This window comes from Microcaecilia unicolor, chromosome 6, assembly GCF_901765095.1.
Source record: "Microcaecilia unicolor chromosome 6, aMicUni1.1, whole genome shotgun sequence".
Lineage (NCBI taxonomy): Eukaryota > Metazoa > Chordata > Amphibia > Gymnophiona > Siphonopidae > Microcaecilia > Microcaecilia unicolor.
In genome coordinates, this window is record NC_044036.1 from 5362714 (window position 1) to 5381134 (window position 18421).

Sequence of the window (18421 nt, forward strand, 5' to 3'; positions counted from 1 at the left end):
ACAGGATAATATATAGAAACCGATGGGTCTACTGCATTGGAACTATAACTATATATGTCTGAGATACCAGGAGGGAGGGAGGGAGGGGGGGTTGGGCTGTGGTTTATATATATAGAGATATATTGAATGGTTAGTTGGCTCTGTTAGCCTGAATTGATGATTTGTAATGTGAATTTATAACCAATAAAAAGATGCAATAATTGCAAAGGTCTCAAATACAAACTAACGCATGCGTCAACCTTTTACTACCTGAGCACACAACTCTGGAATGCGCTGCCGCGCAAATTAAAAACGATCTATGAATTAGCTAACTTCCGAATTCTACTGAAGACTCATCTCTTTAACAAGGCATACAACCAGTGACGATCCTAGCCGGCATGACACCCGGGGCGGAGCGCCGCTGCGCCCCCCCCCCCCGGGTGCAGCGCGCCCCCCCGGGTGCACGCCGCTGGGGGGGGGGGGGGTGCCACGGCACGCGCCTGTCAGCTGAGTTTGCTGACTTCACTGCAGCTCCCTCTGCCCAGGCCGGAACAGGAAGTAACCTGTTCCGGGGCAGAGGGAGCTGCAGCGAAGTTAGCGAACTCAGCTGACAGGTGCGCACCGCGGCACCCCCCCAGCGGCGTGCACCCATGGCGGACCGCCCCCACCACCCCCCCCCCCCTTGGTACGCCATTGCATACAACAATGATCAACAAATATAAACTCCTATACGCACATCCAAAACTACCTCTACTATATCAAATTGCCAAAACACCACCATGTTTTTTACTATCATGATACCCAAGATCCTGTAACTACTACTAAATGTATACTTTCTTATACATTTCTTATATATTTCTTAGATACTTCTTAGTATTTTTGTTTGCTGAAACACTATTATGTTTTATCATTATCATACTACCCAAAATCCTGCAGTTATCACATACTTTTTCATGTATTTCTGTTACTCATGATGTATTGTAAGCCACATTGAGCCTGCAAAGAGGTGGGAAAACGTGGGATACAAATGCAACAAAATAAAAATGCCTGGAATAGACTTCCTGAATCGGTACGTCAAGCTCCATCTCTGACCATCTTCAAATCTAAGCTAAAAGCCCACCTTTTTGATGCTGCTTTTAACTCCTAACCCTTATTCACTTGTTCAGAACACTTATTTTATCATTCTCACTTTAATATTCCCTTATCTCTTGTTTGTCCTGTTTCTGTCCTAATTAGATTGTAAGCTCTGTCGAGCAGGGACTGTCTCTTCATGTTCAAGTGTACAGCACTGCGTATGTCTAGTAGCGCTTTAGAAATGATAAGTAGTAGTAGTACATTGAGCATTGTGTTCAGTTTTGGAGGCTGTACCTTGTGAAGGATGTTAAAAAAATGGAAGCGGTGCAAAGAAAAGCTACGAGAATGGTATGGGATTTGCGTTCCAAGAGGTATGACCAAAGACTTGCTGACCTGAACATGTATACCCTGGAGGAAAGGAGGGTGATATGATACAGACGTTCAAATATTTGAAAGGTATTAATCCACAAAAAAATCTTTTCCGGAGATGGGAAGGCGGTAGAACGAGAGGACATGAAATGAGATTGAAGGGGGGCAGACTCAAAAAAGATGTCAGGAAGTATTTTTTCACGGAGAGGGTGGTGGATGCTTGGAATGCCCTCCCGCGGGAGGTGGTGGAGATGAAAACGGTAACGGAATTCAAACATGCGTGGGATATGCATAAAGGAATCCTGTGCAGCAGGAATGGATCCTCAGAAGCTTAGCTGAAATTGGGTGGCGGAGCAGGTGGGGGGAAGAGGGGTTGGTGGTTGGGAGGCTAGGATAGGGGAGGGCAGACTTATACGGTCTGTACCAGAGCCGGTGATGGGAGACGGGACTGGTGGTTGGGAGGCGGGAAATACTTATACGGTCTGTGCCCTGAAAAAGACAGGTACAATTCAAGATATGAGTTTATCTTGGGCAGACTAGATGGACCATGCAGGTCTTTTTCTGCCGTCATCTACTATGTTACTATGTTACATTGAGCAAAAATATTTTTTTCTGATCTATTTTAAGTGTTACTCAATAACTTCATTGCCTGAACCCCTGGTATTTGTAGTTTTTGAAAGCGTAAACACCTGATTTGAGTTTACTCATTTCCACTCCACTCAGTATTTTATAGATTTCTATCATATCTCCCCTCAGTCATCTATTCTCAAAGTGAAGAGCCTTTCCTCCATCCCCTGTGTCATACTACTTTCAAAAGAATGCTGGACAAGTACCTGGAGGAAAAGTCCATAAACCATTATTAACAAGGTCAGCTGGGAAAGCCTTTGCTTATAGCTCAGGTTACTGCAGCCTTGCTGCATTTGGGTGTCTGGCGTAACAGAGTGCATCTAAATGTAAGGGTACGTTTAGGGATCCTGCCAGGTACTTGGAAAATGGATACTGGACTTGAGGAGCCTTCTGTCCGACCCAGTATGTTCTTCATGCTTATTAAAATTTGCAAAATGATATTGTGAATAACACAAAGGGGGCAAAAGTGCAGTGCGCTGAGCGTCTTTATAAAATAGAAACGTCAGTCAGCATTGATGTGCCTACATTTAGCTGCACCACTTACACTGTGTCAACAGCAGGTATAAATGTGCCTAAATAGAACAGATTATGAGCTATGCGCATTAATGTTAGACACCTGCCTTCGTATTTACGCACTGCCATTATAGGATACTGCTGAGCACACCTAGCATTCCATGTATGAATGTTACCTTCATGCACTTTAAATGACAATGTATTCTATAATCTCAGTGGACGCATGGTACCTTAGCACCTAACACAGCTTAGTAAAAGGGCTCCTGTATGTGGTAACAAATATTTTTAAATAATATGTACACATCCACACTGTTTTATCAATCACAATCTACAAAAGTTAACCAGAGAGACCTCTCATTTAGAGTGGAGGAGTGGCCTAGTGGTTAGGGTGGTGGACTTTGGTCCTGGGGAACTGAGGAACTGAGTTCGATTCCCACTTCAGGCACAGGCAGCTCCTTGTGACTCTGGGCAAGTCACTTAACCCTCCATTGCCCCATGTAAGCTGCATTGAGCCTGCCATGAGTGGGAAAGCGTGGAGTAAAAATGTAACAAAAAATAAAATTCTGGAGACCAGGATGGAGCTGCTCCAGAGGGCGACTACTAAAATGGTCAGTGGTCTTCATCATAAAGTATATGGGGATAGACTTAAAGATCTCAATATGTATTCTTTGGAATAAAGTCGGGAGAGAGGAGATATGACAGAGAGATTTAAATATCTATGTGGCATAAATACACAGGAGGCGAGTCTGGAATGAGGGGCATAGGATAACTCAGAAGTAACTAATGAAATACTTCTTCATGGAAAGGGTGGTGAATTCGTGGAACAGCCTCCTGGTGGAAGTAGTGGAGATGAAAACAGTACCTGAAGTCAAGTACATAGAATCTCTAAGGGAGTGATAGGGAGAGTAGATGGCATGGATGGGCAGATTGGTCAGGCCATATAGTCTTTATCTGCCTATATTTTTCTCTGTTTCTACATTTCAATGTAATAAAAAGTAAATTTAGCACTTTTTTTGACTTTGCCCCTGTAGAGTTTGTGTCAGGGCCGCCAAGAGCCAGAGCTGAGCCCGGGGCAAGGCTGCCACCCCCAACCCCCACTTGGGCTACAGCCGCCGCCCCCGTCTTCGGGCTGCTGCCTTCCTGTGTCTGCTTCTGCCTCGGTCTGTGTCTCTCCTGCACCTATGTACCGGGACCCGGGTTACTGAGTTAACGAAATCACCCGGGTTCCGCCACACAGGAGCAAGAGACAGACCAAGGGAGCAGAACCTTCTCCCTGCCCCCAGAAGCCTTTTTCCTGTGCCAGGCACCCCTTGGAGGCCGGGCCCGGGAATCTTGCCTCCCCTCTCGGTGGCCCTGGTTTGTGTCAGTTTCTGTTCACTACGGGATTCACTGAAACATACAATTTGGCCAATGGTGCAAATCCTGGAAAAGCTAGCAAACACCGAATACTTGTAGGACATGACAAGGAGGAGCCTCCCCTTACCTTTGTGATCGGACCAGCATGAGCTATGTATTCGTTGAATTCTTTGTGCACTGGCAGAGGGTATTTCATGGATCGAACAATTCCATTAGAAGTACCAGTGAAGACCATGCGTCCAGAATGTGAAACAACAACTGCAGTGTACGCCATATCAAACGATGGTACCTCCCGTAGAATCTACAGCACAATGGAAATCAGTTTTCATCACTACTCGTTCTATGAAATCTGCAGTTACATTCACATCACAGGATCCAGACAGCTCATAGCTTCCAAAAGTTACTTCATGGATATTAAGGAATGAGCAAAGAGACCACATTCAATACAACTGCCAGTAATCTGCCTCTCCCCTTCCCATGAATCTGTTCTTTTTGAGTTTCAAATGTACATGTGACAGAAGTGAAAGTCCATGCGCTGGAGGCAGAGCTAGTATGCACTCTACTCCTAGACAAGGTGGCACTACCCTCCAACAGCTTCCATACACAAGGTGGTCCCGGGAACAGAAAAGCATGTGCTGGCTCACGTCCCAGCCCACATTTGATAATCCAATCTTCTGGATTCTAGGCCAAAGGAGCAGAAAATTTCTCCTTCTTTGAGCAGCCTAAAAAGAACCAAAAAAAGTGCAAAGATCTATTCTTAAAGTATAACATTCAGAATCTTATCTCGAATTCATAAGCTTAACAACCATAATTGTGTCACAGTATATTTTCTCAATTTTATACAATACAATAGAATTTATATTCCGATATATACCAACAAAGGATCAATGCGGATTGCAAGTTAAATAAAAAAACTAGGTCATCACTAGTGAAAAAAAGATACACTAATAGTTATACACAAACCAGTCAGAACTCTCTCAATACCATAAGCACAAAATTACATTAAATAAATGGAAAACGGATAAGCCTTTATTAATTTACAAAACTATACATAAGATTCAACCAATCTCAACTGCGAAGAACAACAGATAAAACAGGAACTATGAACAGACTTATACGTCACATAATTTACAGAAGGAACCAAAAACGGTCCTTAGATCTAAGGGGATGAACCGTTGTTCCTACAGTAAATAAGTCCCACCAGATAACCTGGAACAAAACCATAGAATAATTTGTGGATAAGTGTACAAAGCTTAAATTTAAATCGTGCTTCTATGGGAAGCTAATGGAGAGATCGCAGTAAAAAGTAGTGACGTGATCAAACTTGTCTTTCACAGATCAATCTTGCAGCTGACCAAGAACATCCGGTATAAAGCGATTACAGTAATCAAGCTGAGAGAGCACCAGTGCCTGAACCGCTACCTGAAAATGAGTTTTACTTATGAAAAATTGTGAAATTTGAAGCTTCATAGTTAACTAAGCATCCAAAAGAATTCCTAATAGCTTTAGTGAAGGTTCTAAGAAAACTCCAAACCTCAAATGTTCAACATTGAACTAGAAGGGACCTTAGTAGGGGGAGATAAACACAAAATCTTAGGTTTTAGCAGTGTTTAGTTTAAGCTTATAAAATGAAGCCCATTGCTCCATAATCTCTAAATAAGCAGCTATTATTTTGTGGTAGAAGGCCCTTAGTACCCGGCCCTACTGCGTGACTTTCTGCATTGGCCCCTGAGTGCTTACAGCAGAGTAATTTTGCCCTTAACAGTCTTAGTGGGATAAAAAGAACTGTATGAATATTTACAAGACTGCTTACCTGGGAATCACAAATCTCTTTCAGTGTCTTGTCAGACCCTACAGCAAATATGGTCTTAGCATCAGCTGAGATTGCTACACTGCTGTAGCTGCAAGACTTGAGCACACATTCAGATTCACGTTTGCCCGAAAGTGAGTTCCATTCATAGACAGCTCCATCCATGCCACATGAAACTAACTTGCTGTCATCTGCACTCCATACGACAGAACGCACCTAAAGGCAGAGCAACAAACAAAATAGGGTATGCTAAAATAAGTCAATATAATGTAGGCTTACCGTAGATCTTCTTTTAAGAGGACATGTCCTCCAGGTTTTGTCATTTTTAGGAAAATATTCTCTTTTTCTTTCGTGAGCCTATGACCAATACACCTACCACATAATGAGAGAAATCATCTCGGCCTATTAGCCAGTCTTTCCCAGTGTGGCCTATTGCCATACTGGGAAAAACCAAAGGTCCATCAAGCCCAGCATCCTGTTTCCAACAGTGGCCAATCCAGGTCACTTGTTGATAATATTCGTCAACTTCTTTGTGACGGTAAAAAGGCCCTGGTGCTACAGTTTGACCTATCCAGTGCCTTTTTTAGTAGATCATGAGATTCTTATTCAAATACTGGAAAGTCTAGGGGTAACTGAAAAGGTTTATGATTGGTTTTTCTGCTTTCTTAAAACATAGATTCTACAGGGTAAAGACGGATGGCAATTCTTCAGAGAAATGGAGTAATCTTAGTGGGGGTCCTCAGGATTCACCATTATCTCTACTACTCTTTAATGTTTATATGTATTCATTAGGCCATGCATTGGTGTTTATTTTGATAGCTATGCAGATGACATAACAGTCATAGTCCCAATATCCTCTTTGGCTTCACTTCATTCAGCTTTACTTCAAAACATCATTAACACCTTAGAATCATGGATGAAAATGCATAAGCATAAGTTTAATGCAGAAAAAACTAAATTCTTAGTAATCAGTCACTCTACAGATATAGAGGAAAATAGCGTGAGGATCAGTCAGGTTACTTACCAATTTTCATCTTCTAAAAGCGTACTGGGGGTTTTATTAAATACTAAGTTATCTTTAGAATCTCAGGTTAACATCGAGAGGAATAATCGAATGGCGCCGGCGAAATACATGGCCGGCGATGTATTTTGGCGGTGTCGCAAACAGCTGGCCAGGCCCGTATTTTTGAAAAAGATGGCTGGCCATCTTTTGTTTCGATAATACGATTCCGGCCAGCCAAATGCCTTGGATTTGGCCGGGGTTTGAGATGGCCGGCTTCGTTTTTTAGCGATAATGGAAAGTTATGTCGGCCATCTCAAACCCCGGCCAAATCCAAGACATTTGGCCATGGGAGGAGCCAGCATTTTTAGTGCACTGGCCCCCCTGACATGGCAGGACACCAACCGGGCTCCCTAGGGGGCACTGCGGTGGACTTCAGAAAAGCTCCCACGTGCATAGCTCCCTTACTTTGGGAGCTGAGCCCCCCAACCTCCCCCCCCCAAACTCACTACCCACAAATGTACTGCACCCACTAAAACTGCTCCAGGGACCTGCATACAGCCTCTAGGACTTATTGCTGCTGTATAACTTTGGCACACCAGTTGACACCTGAAGACTAATCTCTCTGAAAAAGTCCTTTCTTGAAATATGCACGTTTATTCACAGTTAACTGCAGATCAGAGGCTGTGCCCCACTGGCAAAGAGTCCCCTACTACTAAGATTAGCAGTAGGTCAGAGCTGGCACAATGGTGTATAATGCCCTCTTTCAGCACCATTCAAGGTAATAACTAAGTTCTCTAACGAGGGTAGCACAGGAAAGGGAACTAAAACTGGCTTACAAAAATGGCCACTACCTCATGGACTACAACAGGAAACAAAACAGGGCACACTCTGACCCAGTAAGCAGGGGGAAAGCACCAGGGGAGTAGAGCCTACCAACTACCAATACCTACACCCACCACAATGCATTGCTGATGCGACTCTGCAGTGCAAATAACAGAAAAGGTGTCACACTCACCCCAGAGCCACATCATAAGCAGGAAAAGGCTGTCGGAGGACAGAACACATTCTGCTGTCATGGAGGTGGGTACGGCATTTGAGGCTGGCATACAGGCTGGAAAAAAAGTGTTTAAAGTGGGGTTTTTTTGGTGGGAGGGGGTTAGTGACCACTGGGGGAGTACGGGGAGGTCATCTCCGCTTCTTTCCGGTGGTCATGTGGTCAGTTTGGGCACCTTTTTGAGGCTTGGTCGTGAAAATAAAAGGGCCAAGTAAACCCGGCGAAATACTGCTTAACGCCGTATTTTTTTTTCCATTATCGGCGAAAGTCGGCTATCTGGTAGCCACGCCCATACCTGCCCATGTCCCTCCTTCGCTTCACCGCCGACACGCCCCTTTGAACTTTCACTGGCGAGGCGATGGGAAAGCGGCGATGCTGTCAAAAAAAGCAGCTTTCGATTATACCGATTTCGCCGCTTTTCCCAGATCGCCGGCCATCTCCCGATTTGTGTCGGGAAATGGCTGGCGATCACATTCGATTATGAGCTGGATACTCACTGAAAGAGCATTTTTCATTATATATAACCTTCGGAGGGTACATAAATATTTTGAAAAGGAACACTTTTGCCTTCTAACTGATCCTAAGTCTACTGTAACATCATTTATCTGGGGTCCTCTAAACAATTACTAAAAAGGTTACAATCCATCTAAAACACCGCACTCCGTCTGATATATTCTCTGAAGAGATATGATAGTGTCTCTCAGTATTTTAGGAAAACTCATTGGCTTCCAGTGTATGCTAGGGTTTTGTTTAAATTCTTTTGTTTCATTTATATTACTCTCTATGGGTCAGCACCGCCGTATCTGTCTAAATTCCTTTGTCTTACTTCTAAGGCTCTCTCTATATTTTTTGGAACACTTTGTTTGCTTTTCCTGCTTTGAAGACATTAAAAGATCCAGGTTATTGAAAAGTCTTTTCCTAGTTCAAGCTGCTCATCTTGATAAAGAGGTTTAACTATTTTGCTCTCTGCTATAGATTACAGTTTCAAAAAAAAATCTAAACTTATTTATTCAGGAAATATGTTCTGAATACCAATGATTAGATTAGATTATTGTATTTTTCTCGATTTAGTTAACAATTGAATATGAATGTCATATTGCCATAACCAAATTCTAACAAATTGTATTTCCATTATTCATAATGTATTGTAAGCCACACTGAGCCCGCAAAAAGGTGGGAAAATGTGGGATACAAATGTAATAAAATAAAAAATAAAAAAAATAATTAATGCTATATTTCCTGGAAATGTCCAGTATCTTTTGCAATGTAATCCACATTGAACATAAGATATATTGCGGTATATACGTTTTGTTGTTAATGTCATAGGCAAATGCAAAATATAAATGGAGATGTAATGTAAAGTCTTTCACACACCTGAACATGTATACCCTGGAGGAAAGGAGAAACAGGGGTGATATGATACAGATGTTCTAATATTTGAAATAATCCGCAAACTAACCTTTTCCGGAAAGGGGAAGGCGGTAGAACGAGAGGACATGAAATGAGAATGAAGGGGGCAGACACAAGAAAAATGTCAGGAAGTATTTCTTCAAGGAGAGAGTGGTGGATGCTTGGAATGCCCTCCCGCGGGAGGTGGTGGAAATGAAAACAGTAACGGAATTCAAACATGCATGGGATAAACATAAAGGAATCCTGTTCAGAAGGAATAGATCCTCAGGAGCTTAGCCGAGATTGGGTGGTTGGGAGGTGGGGATAGTGCTGGGCAGACTTATACGGTCTGTGCCGGGGCTGGTGGTTGGGAGATGGGGATAATGCTGGGCAGACTTATACGGTCTGTGCCCTGAAGAGGACAGGTACAAATCAACCAGTTTTGAATCCACAATAGGACATTTCCTCCTATCCCATGACCCTCCAATTTCCTCTGTAGCCTTTCATGTCTCTACCTACAATGAAACTCTCTCCACCGCTCTGGATACCCTAGCACCATCTGTCTCTCGCCCCACTAAGCGCACTAATCCGCAGCCCTGATTAACCCCCTGCATCCGTTACCTTCGCTCCTGCACCCGATCTGCTGAACGACTCTGGAGGAAATCTCGCACCCTATCAGACTTCACCCATTACAAATTCATGCTATCCTCCTTCCAGTCCTCCCTATTCCTTGCCAAACAGGAATATTATTCTCAATTAACCAATTCTCTTGGCTCCAACCCTCGTCGCCTCTTTGCCACCCTCAACTCCCTACTTAAAGTACCCTCCGCTCCCACCCCTCCCTCACTCTCTCCTCAATCACTAGCTGACCACTTCCGCGATAAAGTGCAGAAGATCAACCTTGAATTCACTTCCAAGCCTTCTCCTCCCTGTGACTTCTTAACCCACTCCCTCAACCAACCTAACCCGGCCTCCTTTTCCTCCTTCCCTGAGATCACCGAAGAGGAAACTGCTCGCCTTCTTTCTTCCTCCAAGTGCACCACCTGTTCCTCGGATCCCATTCCCACCAATCTGCTTACCAACATCTCTCCTACAGTTATCCCCTCAATCTGTCACATCCTCAACCTCTCTCTCTCCACTGCTACTGTCCCTGACACCTTCAAGCACGCAGTAGTCACACCACTTCTCAAAAAACCATCACTTGACCCCACCTGTCCCTCCAACTACCGCCCCATCTCTCTTCTACCCTTCCTCTCCAAATTACTTGAACGTGCTGTCCACAGCCGTTGCTTTGACTTCCTCTCCTCTCAGGCTGTCCTCGATCCGCTTCAATCTGGCTTTCGCCCACTACACTCGACAGAAACAGCACTCTCTAAAGTCTGCAATGACCTGTTCCTCGCCAAATCCAAAGGCCATTACTCCATCCTCATCCTCCTCGACCTATCCGCCGCCTTTGACACCGTCAATCATAATTTACTTCTTGACACACTGTCCTCATTTGGGTTCCAGGGCTCCGTCTTCTCCTGGTTCTCCTCGTATCTTTCCCAACGCACCTTCAGATTATCTTCTAATGGCTCCTCTTCCACCCCCGTCCCGCTCTCTGTTGGGGTTCCCCAAGGATCTGTCCTTGGACCGCTTCTCTTCTCGATATACACCTCTTCCCTAGGCTCGTTGATCTCATCTCATGGTTTCCAGTACCATCTCTATGCCGATGACACCCAGCTTTACCTCTCCACTCCCGACATCACAGTTGAAACCCAGGCCAAAGTTTCAGCCTGCCTTTCCGACATCGCTGCCTGGATGTCCAACCGGCATCTGAAACTGAACATGGCAAAGACTGAGCTCCTTATCTTTCCACCCAAACCCTCTTCTCCTCTTCCCCCACTTTCCGTCTCTGTTGACAACACCCTCATCCTCCCCGTCTCTTCAGCACGCAATCTCGGAGTCATCTTCGATTCCTCCCTCTCCTTCTCTGCCCATATCCAACAGACAGCTAAGACCTGTCGCTTCTTCCTCTATAATATTAGCAAAATTCGCCCATTCCTCTCTGAACAGACCACCCGCACCCTCGTCCACTCGCTCGTTACCTCTCGTCTTGACTATTGCAACCTTCTCCTCGCTGGCCTCCCGCTTAGCCACCTATCCCCCCTTCAATCTGTCCAAAATTCCGCCGCACGTCTTATCTACCGCGTGAACCGATACTCTCATATCACCCCCCTCCTCAAGTCACTTCACTGGCTCCCAATCCACTACCGTATACAGTTCAAGCTTCTCCTATTGACCTTCAAGTGCACTCAATCTGCTGCCCCCCATTACCTCTCTACCCTCCTCTCCCCGTATGTTCCCACCCGTAACCTCCGCTCTCAGGACAAATCACTCCTATCTGTACCCTTCTCCACCACCGCTAACTCCAGACTCCGCCCCTTCTGCCTCGCAGCACCTTATGCCTGGAACAGACTTCCTGAGCCCATACGCCATGCGCCCTCCCTGCCCATCTTCAAGTCCTTACTCAAGGCCCATCTCTTCTCCCTTGCTTTTGGCGCCTAACCACCTTCCCCATTCCTGTTACCTACACTGACTACGTAGTCTGTTACCATTAGATTGTAAGCTCTCTTGAGCAGGGACTGTCCCTCCCCGTGTTTAAACTTGTACAGCGCTATAGAAATGGCAGCGCTATAGAAATGCTAAGTAGTAGTAGTAGTAGGTACCTTGTCAAACGCCTTTTGAAAATCCAGATACACGATATCAACCGGCTCCCCTTTGTCCACATGTTTGTTTACTCCTTCAAAGAATTGAAGTAAATGGTCAGGCAAGATTTCCCCACACAAAAGCTGTGCTGACTTGGTCTCAGTAATCCATGTCCTCGGATGTGCTCTGTAATTTTGTTTTTGATAATAGCCTCTACCATTTTCCCCGGCACCAACGTCAGACTCACCGGTCTATAATTTCCCGGATCTCCCCTGGAACCTTTTTTAAAAATCGGCGTTACATTGGCTACCCTCCAATCTTCCGGTACCACGCTCAATTTTAAGGATAAATTGCATATCACTAACAGTAGCTCCGCAAGCTCATTTTTCAGTTGTATCAGTACTCTAGGATGAATACCATCCGGTCCAGGAGATTTGCTACTCTTCAGTTTGCTGAACTGCCCCATTACGTCCTCCAGGTTACCGTGAATTCAGTAAGTTTCTCTGACTCGTCCGCTTGAAATACCATTTCCAACACCGGTATCCCACCCAAATCTTCCTCGGTGAAGACCGAAGCAAAGAATTCATTCAATCTCTCCGCTACGTCTCTATCTTCCTTGATCGCCCCTTTTACCCCTCTGTCATCCAGCGGCCCAACCGATTCTTTTGTCAGCTTCCTGCTTTTAATATACCGAAAAAAAATTTTACTATGTTTTTTTGCCTCTAATGCTATCTTTTTTTCATAATCCCTCTTGGCCTTCTTTATCTGTGCCTTGCATTTGCTTGGACACCCCTTATGCTGCTTCTTGTTATTTTCAGACGGTTCCTTCTTCCATTTTCTGAAGGCGTTTCTTTTAGCCCTAATAGCTTCCTTCACCTCACTTTTCAACCACGCCGGCTGTCTTTTGGACTTCTGTCTTTCTTTTCTAATTCGCGGAATATGTTTGGCCTGGGCCTCCAGGATGGTATTTTTGAACAGCGTCCATGCCTGTTGTACAGTTTTTACCCTCTCAGTTGCCCCCCTAAGTTTTTTTTAACCGTTCTTCTCATTTTATCATAGTCTCCTTTTTTAAAGTTAAACGCTAACGTATTTGACTTCCTGTGTATAGTTACTTCAAGGTTGATATCAAAACTGATCATATTACGATCACTGTTATCAAGCGGCCCCCATACCATAATGTCCCTCACCAGATCATATACGCCACTAAGGACCAAGTCTAGAATTTTTCCTTCTCTCGTCGGCTCCTGCACCAGCTGCTCCATAAAGCTGTCCTTGATTTCATCAAGGAATTGTACCTCTCTAGCGTGTCCTGATGTTACATTTACCCAGTCTATATTTGGATAATTGAAGTCACCCATTATTATCACATTGCCCATATTGTTTGCGTCTCTGATTTCTTTTATCATTTCTGCGTCTACCTGCTCATCCTGGCGAGGCAGACGGTAGTACACTCCTATCATCGTCCTTTTCCCTTTTATACATGGAATTTCAACCCACAATGATTCAAAGGTGTGATTTGTGTCCTGCTGAATTTGTAATCTATCTGAGTCAAGGCTCTCGTTAATATACACTGCTACCCCTCCACCAGTCCGGTCCACCCTATCACTACGATATACTTTGTACCCCGGTATGACAGTGTCCCACTGGTTATCCTCCTTCCACCAGGTCTCAGTAATGCCTATTATATCCAATTTTTCATTTAGTGCAATATATTCCAACTCTCCCATCTTATTTCTTAGACTCCTAGCATTTGCATATAGACATTTCAGAGTATGTTTGTTGTTCCTATTTGCATGATGCTTAGTACTTGACATTAATGATTTGCTATCTTTTGTCTGATCTTTGGTTGTATTTAAGGGCACCTGGCCTACCACGGTCTGTTGTGCAACCTCACTATCCAGACACCCTATCTTCCCTGTTTGTGAGGTATCCTTGCAAGATACCTTATCCCGAACCATGTGCTTTTGAGCGACTGTCGGCCTTCCCCCCATTTCTAGTTAAAAAGCTGCTCTATCTCTTTTTTAAATGCTGATGCCAGCAGGCTGGTCCCACCCTGGTTAAGGTGGAGCCCATCCTTTCGGAATAGGCTCCCCCTTCCCCAGAATGTTGCCTAGTTCCTAACAAATCTAAAACCCTCCTCCCTGCATCATTGTCTCATCCACGTATTGAGACTCCGAAGCTCTGCCTGTCTCTTTGGCCCTGCGCGTGGAACAGGTAGCATTTCAGAAAATGCTACCCTAGAGAATCTGGATTTGGGCTTTCTACCTAAGAGCCTAAATTTGGATTCCAGAACCTCTCTCCCACATTTTCCTACGTCATTGGTACCCACATGTACCAAGACAGCCGACTCCTCCCCAGCAGTTATGATCACTGTTTCCCAGGGGACCCAACACCGTTACCTCTCATACTATGCCCTGCATGCCACCAAGGGCTGGATCTAAAATGGTTCCCCTTTTGTCAGTTCCTGGACCAGGTGCTACAAGAAGCAGTTTAATATATCTAGAAATTTTATCTCACTGGCACTCCCTGATTAAACATTTATCCAATCTATTCTTATCTTACATGTGTCCTTCTACTACTATCTCCTTGATCACGTGCTGACTTTACCTCCATCTATCCTATTTAAAAAAAAAAAAACCTCCCTTTCTTTTCAGTTACAGAGGTTCTGGCTTATAAAAGTTTCTATATCTCTGTCTTCATCCTGACTAATCGTTTGCTTATACCTTATAATTGCTTTCTAGCATTATGTTTTTATATTTTTATGTCAAATTTGTTTTAAAGAACTTTACTTCGTTATCTAAAAATGCCCCATACCAAGCGAAAGGGATTGGTCAAAGGTGAGACCTCGAAGCCTAGACCCCCTGGCGGGCAACAGACGATGGAAAGATACGCCACAACTACATCTACCCCGATATCCGGGAATAGTCCTGCTGCCTCGTCGGAAGGAGACCCTCGGGGTTTGGGACTCGATGTCACCTTGTCTCCCCCGAAACTCGAACCGCCGCCCCAACCCGAAGGACGCCCTCTCCAGCGTGTGACTCTGGGACCAGAAGTGGTGATACAGGGCCCCACGGATCAAGGAGTGGAAGGGACGAAAACCGACGGAGGGAAGGGAAAGGAATTTTCCCTTCCTGAGCAAAGAGCTCCATTCTCTAGGTCTGGGACGGTGACGCTGGAGATTATCTGGAATGCTCTGCAGCGTTTGGATACTTCAGTAGACAACTCCACGAAAGAAATCTGATCACTTGTAAGTAAAGTGGATTTACTTTCTAAAACTATGGAAAATACAAAGCAAGAATTTAACTTGCAAGTGCTGGATGTAAAACAAGAAATGAAGAACTTACAGGAATTTAAAGTGACAACAGTAAAAGACAGGACTTTTCTCCATTGAAAATTAGAACAGATTGAAAATTTTCATCGTAGATTAACACTACGTTTTCTGAATTTTCCAAGGTCTTTGGGGGTTAGCCCACTGGATTCATTTAAGAAATATTTACTGGAAGTATTACATTATTCCCCTGAAATGTTTCCACCAATAAATAAGATTTATTATATACAATCAAAAAAAGTATTCGAAGTACAGCCAGATCCAGGGGCCCCCGAACGGCCAAAAGATAAGGATATTATGAATCTAACTGATTTTCTAGAAACTTCTATGTCTGAAGACTCTGAAAGACTGACACTATTAGTGAACTTTGTATTCGAACAAGATCTGGAGGCAGTTAAACGCCTTTACTTTAGAAATGCAAATTCTTAGGGAAAAAAATATGGATGTTTCCAGATGTAACTAAATTAACCCAGGAGAGAAGGAAAGCTTTTCTGTCTCTTAGGGCTGAAACCATAGCTCTGGGAGCATCTTTCTAGCTTAATTACCCCTGTAAATGTGTGGTTAAATTCCTAGGGATAAAATACGTGTTTTTTCAACCAGAACATCTTAGTGAATTTGTTAAAATAAAAAAATTGGCTACTGGGTAGACTTAGTTTGATGATACTTAGATGGATAGATGTGTGCTAAGCTATATAATTTGATTTTGTTTTTGCCTTAAACTTCTCCTGTTGTATTTCTTTCATGTGGCCTCCTAATATTGTGGTCTAAAGAGGACAAGTGTTATAATTTCTTCTGGTTAATGAACTAATGTTTTTTTTTTATATATTTAAACGGTTTTTATTAGATTTGCAACAAATATAAACACAGCCACACAAGGCTCTGCAGTTAACCCTTAACATATCTCAAGCTAATTATACAACCATTCGTTAATAAACATATGTCATTTATGCATTTTGTGGTACAGCCTTTTGTTTATTGCTCTTATCCCACTTATCCTTCCCCTCCCTCTCCCTCCCTTCCCCCACCCCCCTCTCGACCTAATGTTTTTTTTTTAATGTATTCAGGTCCGTATTACCAATGCAAGTTTATGTATGACTTGTAAATGTATTGTAAAAGCATTAATAAAAAAAAAATTTGTTTTAAAGGTGCTTTTATTATCAAAATTGTGTCCTGTGCTTTCATTCTAATGCAGAGTTGCTGTGAGTTAATATAATAAATTTGGTGCCACTCTATCTGGTGACTAATAGACTGTGTGCCTTTGGGGGGAGGGGGGGGAACAGTTCTGTGGAGCCATTTGGTAAAATCAAAAAACAGAATATTTTTTGCTTTGGAGTGCTGCCAGTGAGCTAAACTGTGAATTTCATATTTGGTTTGATTCTAATCTGATCATACCCGTGTCCTTCTCTTAATATTGCCTTGATAACCTGCTGACTTTACCTCCATCTATCCTATAAAAAGAAAAAAACCCTCCCTTTCTTTTCACTTGCAGAGGTTCTGGCCTATAGTTTCTATATCTCTGTTTTCATCCTGACTAATTACTTGTTTATATTTTTATGTTTATATTTTTTTAATGTGTTTTTATTATCAGAATTGTGCTCTCATTCTAATGCAGAGTTGCCTGTCCTGCTTATTTTCGAAGGAGATGGCCGGCCATCTTCCGACACAAATCGGGAGATGGCCGGCCATCTCCTAAACCCGGCCAAAACGGTATAATCAAAAGCCGATTTTGGCCAGCTTCAACTGCTTTCCATCGCAGGGCCGGCCAAAGTTAAAGGGGGCGTGTCGGCAGGGTACCGAAGGCGGAACGGGGCGTGGTTACAAGATGGCCGGCTTCGGCCGATAATGGAAAAAAGAAGGCCGGCTCTGACGAGCACTTGGCCGGCTTTACTTGGTCCATTTATTTTTAGGACCAAGCCTCAAAAAAGTGCCCCAACTGACCAGATGACCACCAGAGGGAATCGGGGATCACCTCCCCTTACTCCCCCAGTGGTCACAAACCCCCTCCCACCCAAAAAAAAAAATTAAAAAACATTTTTGTGCCAACCTCTATGCCAGTCTCAAATGTCATACCCAGCTCCCTGACAGCACTATGCAGGTCCCTGGAGCTGTTTTTAGTGGGTACTGCAGTGCACTTCAGGCAGACGGACCCAGGCCCATCCCCCCCACCTGTTACACTTGTGTTGGTAAATGGGAGCCCTCCAAAACCCACCACAAACCCACTGTACCCACATCTAGGTGCCCCCCTTCACTTGTAAGGGCTATGGTAGTGGTGCACAGTTGTGGGTAGTGGGTTTTGGTGGGGTTTTGAGGGCTTCAGCACACAAGGTAAGGGAGCTATGTACCTCGGAGCTCTTTCTGAAGTCCACTGCAGTGCCCCCTAGGGTGCCTGGTTGGTGTCCTGGCACGTGAGCGGGACCAGTGCACTACAAATGCTGGCTCCTCCCACAACCAAATGCGTTGGATTTGGCCGGGTTTCAGATGGCCGCCATTAGTTTCCATTATCACCGGAAAACAATGGCGGCCATCTCTAACGCCAGCCCAAATGTTGAGATTTGGCCGGCCCCGACCGTATTATCAAAATGAAAGATGGCTGGCCATCTTGTTTTGATAATACGGTCGGGTATGCCGCTTTACGGGGCCGGTCTTAGAGATGGCCGCCCATATAGATGGCTGGCCCCGTTCGATTATGCCCCTCTGTGAGTTAATGTAATAAATTTGGTGCCATTGTATCTGGTGGCTAATAGACTGTGTGCTTTTAGAGGAAGGGCAGTTCTGTGAAGCCATTTGGTAAAATCAAAAACCTGAACACTTTTTGCTTTGGGGTGCTACCAGTGAGCAGAACTGTGAATTTTCACATTTAGTTTGATTCATAGATTCTATTCTGATCTTACCTGTATCCTAATAGCCACACTAATTCACCCGACAACCCACTCAGTCAAGATAGCTCACCTAATATAACTACCTTAATCAATCCTTTCCTTCCTCTTTCTACCCTTATTTAACCTCTGCACAATATTAAATGTAACTGTCACCCTGCAGTGACAATGTTAACAAAACTATGTAAGCCACATTGAGCCTGCAAATAGGTGGGATAATGTGGGATACAAATGCAATAAATAAATACATAAATAATATCTCCTTGATAATCTGCTGACTTGATTTTCATCTATTCTATGAAAAAAAACCCCTCCCTTTCTTTTCACTTGCAGAGGTTCTGGTCTATAAAAGTTT

The 18421-nt window shown here is 43.9% G+C and overlaps 1 protein-coding gene across 1 annotated transcript in view; it reads right to left on the bottom strand.

Moving 5' to 3' along the window:
- Positions 1-18421, bottom strand: part of CFAP57 (cilia and flagella associated protein 57) — a 457479-nt gene that overhangs the window by 241945 nt on the left and 197113 nt on the right. Inside the window, exons 10-11 of the mRNA XM_030205491.1 lie at positions 5732-5944; positions 4046-4219 (exon numbers count right to left, since the gene is read on the bottom strand). Coding sequence (XP_030061351.1) covers positions 4046-4219; positions 5732-5944 — 387 coding nt within the window. The remainder of the gene's footprint in view (positions 1-4045; positions 4220-5731; positions 5945-18421) is intronic.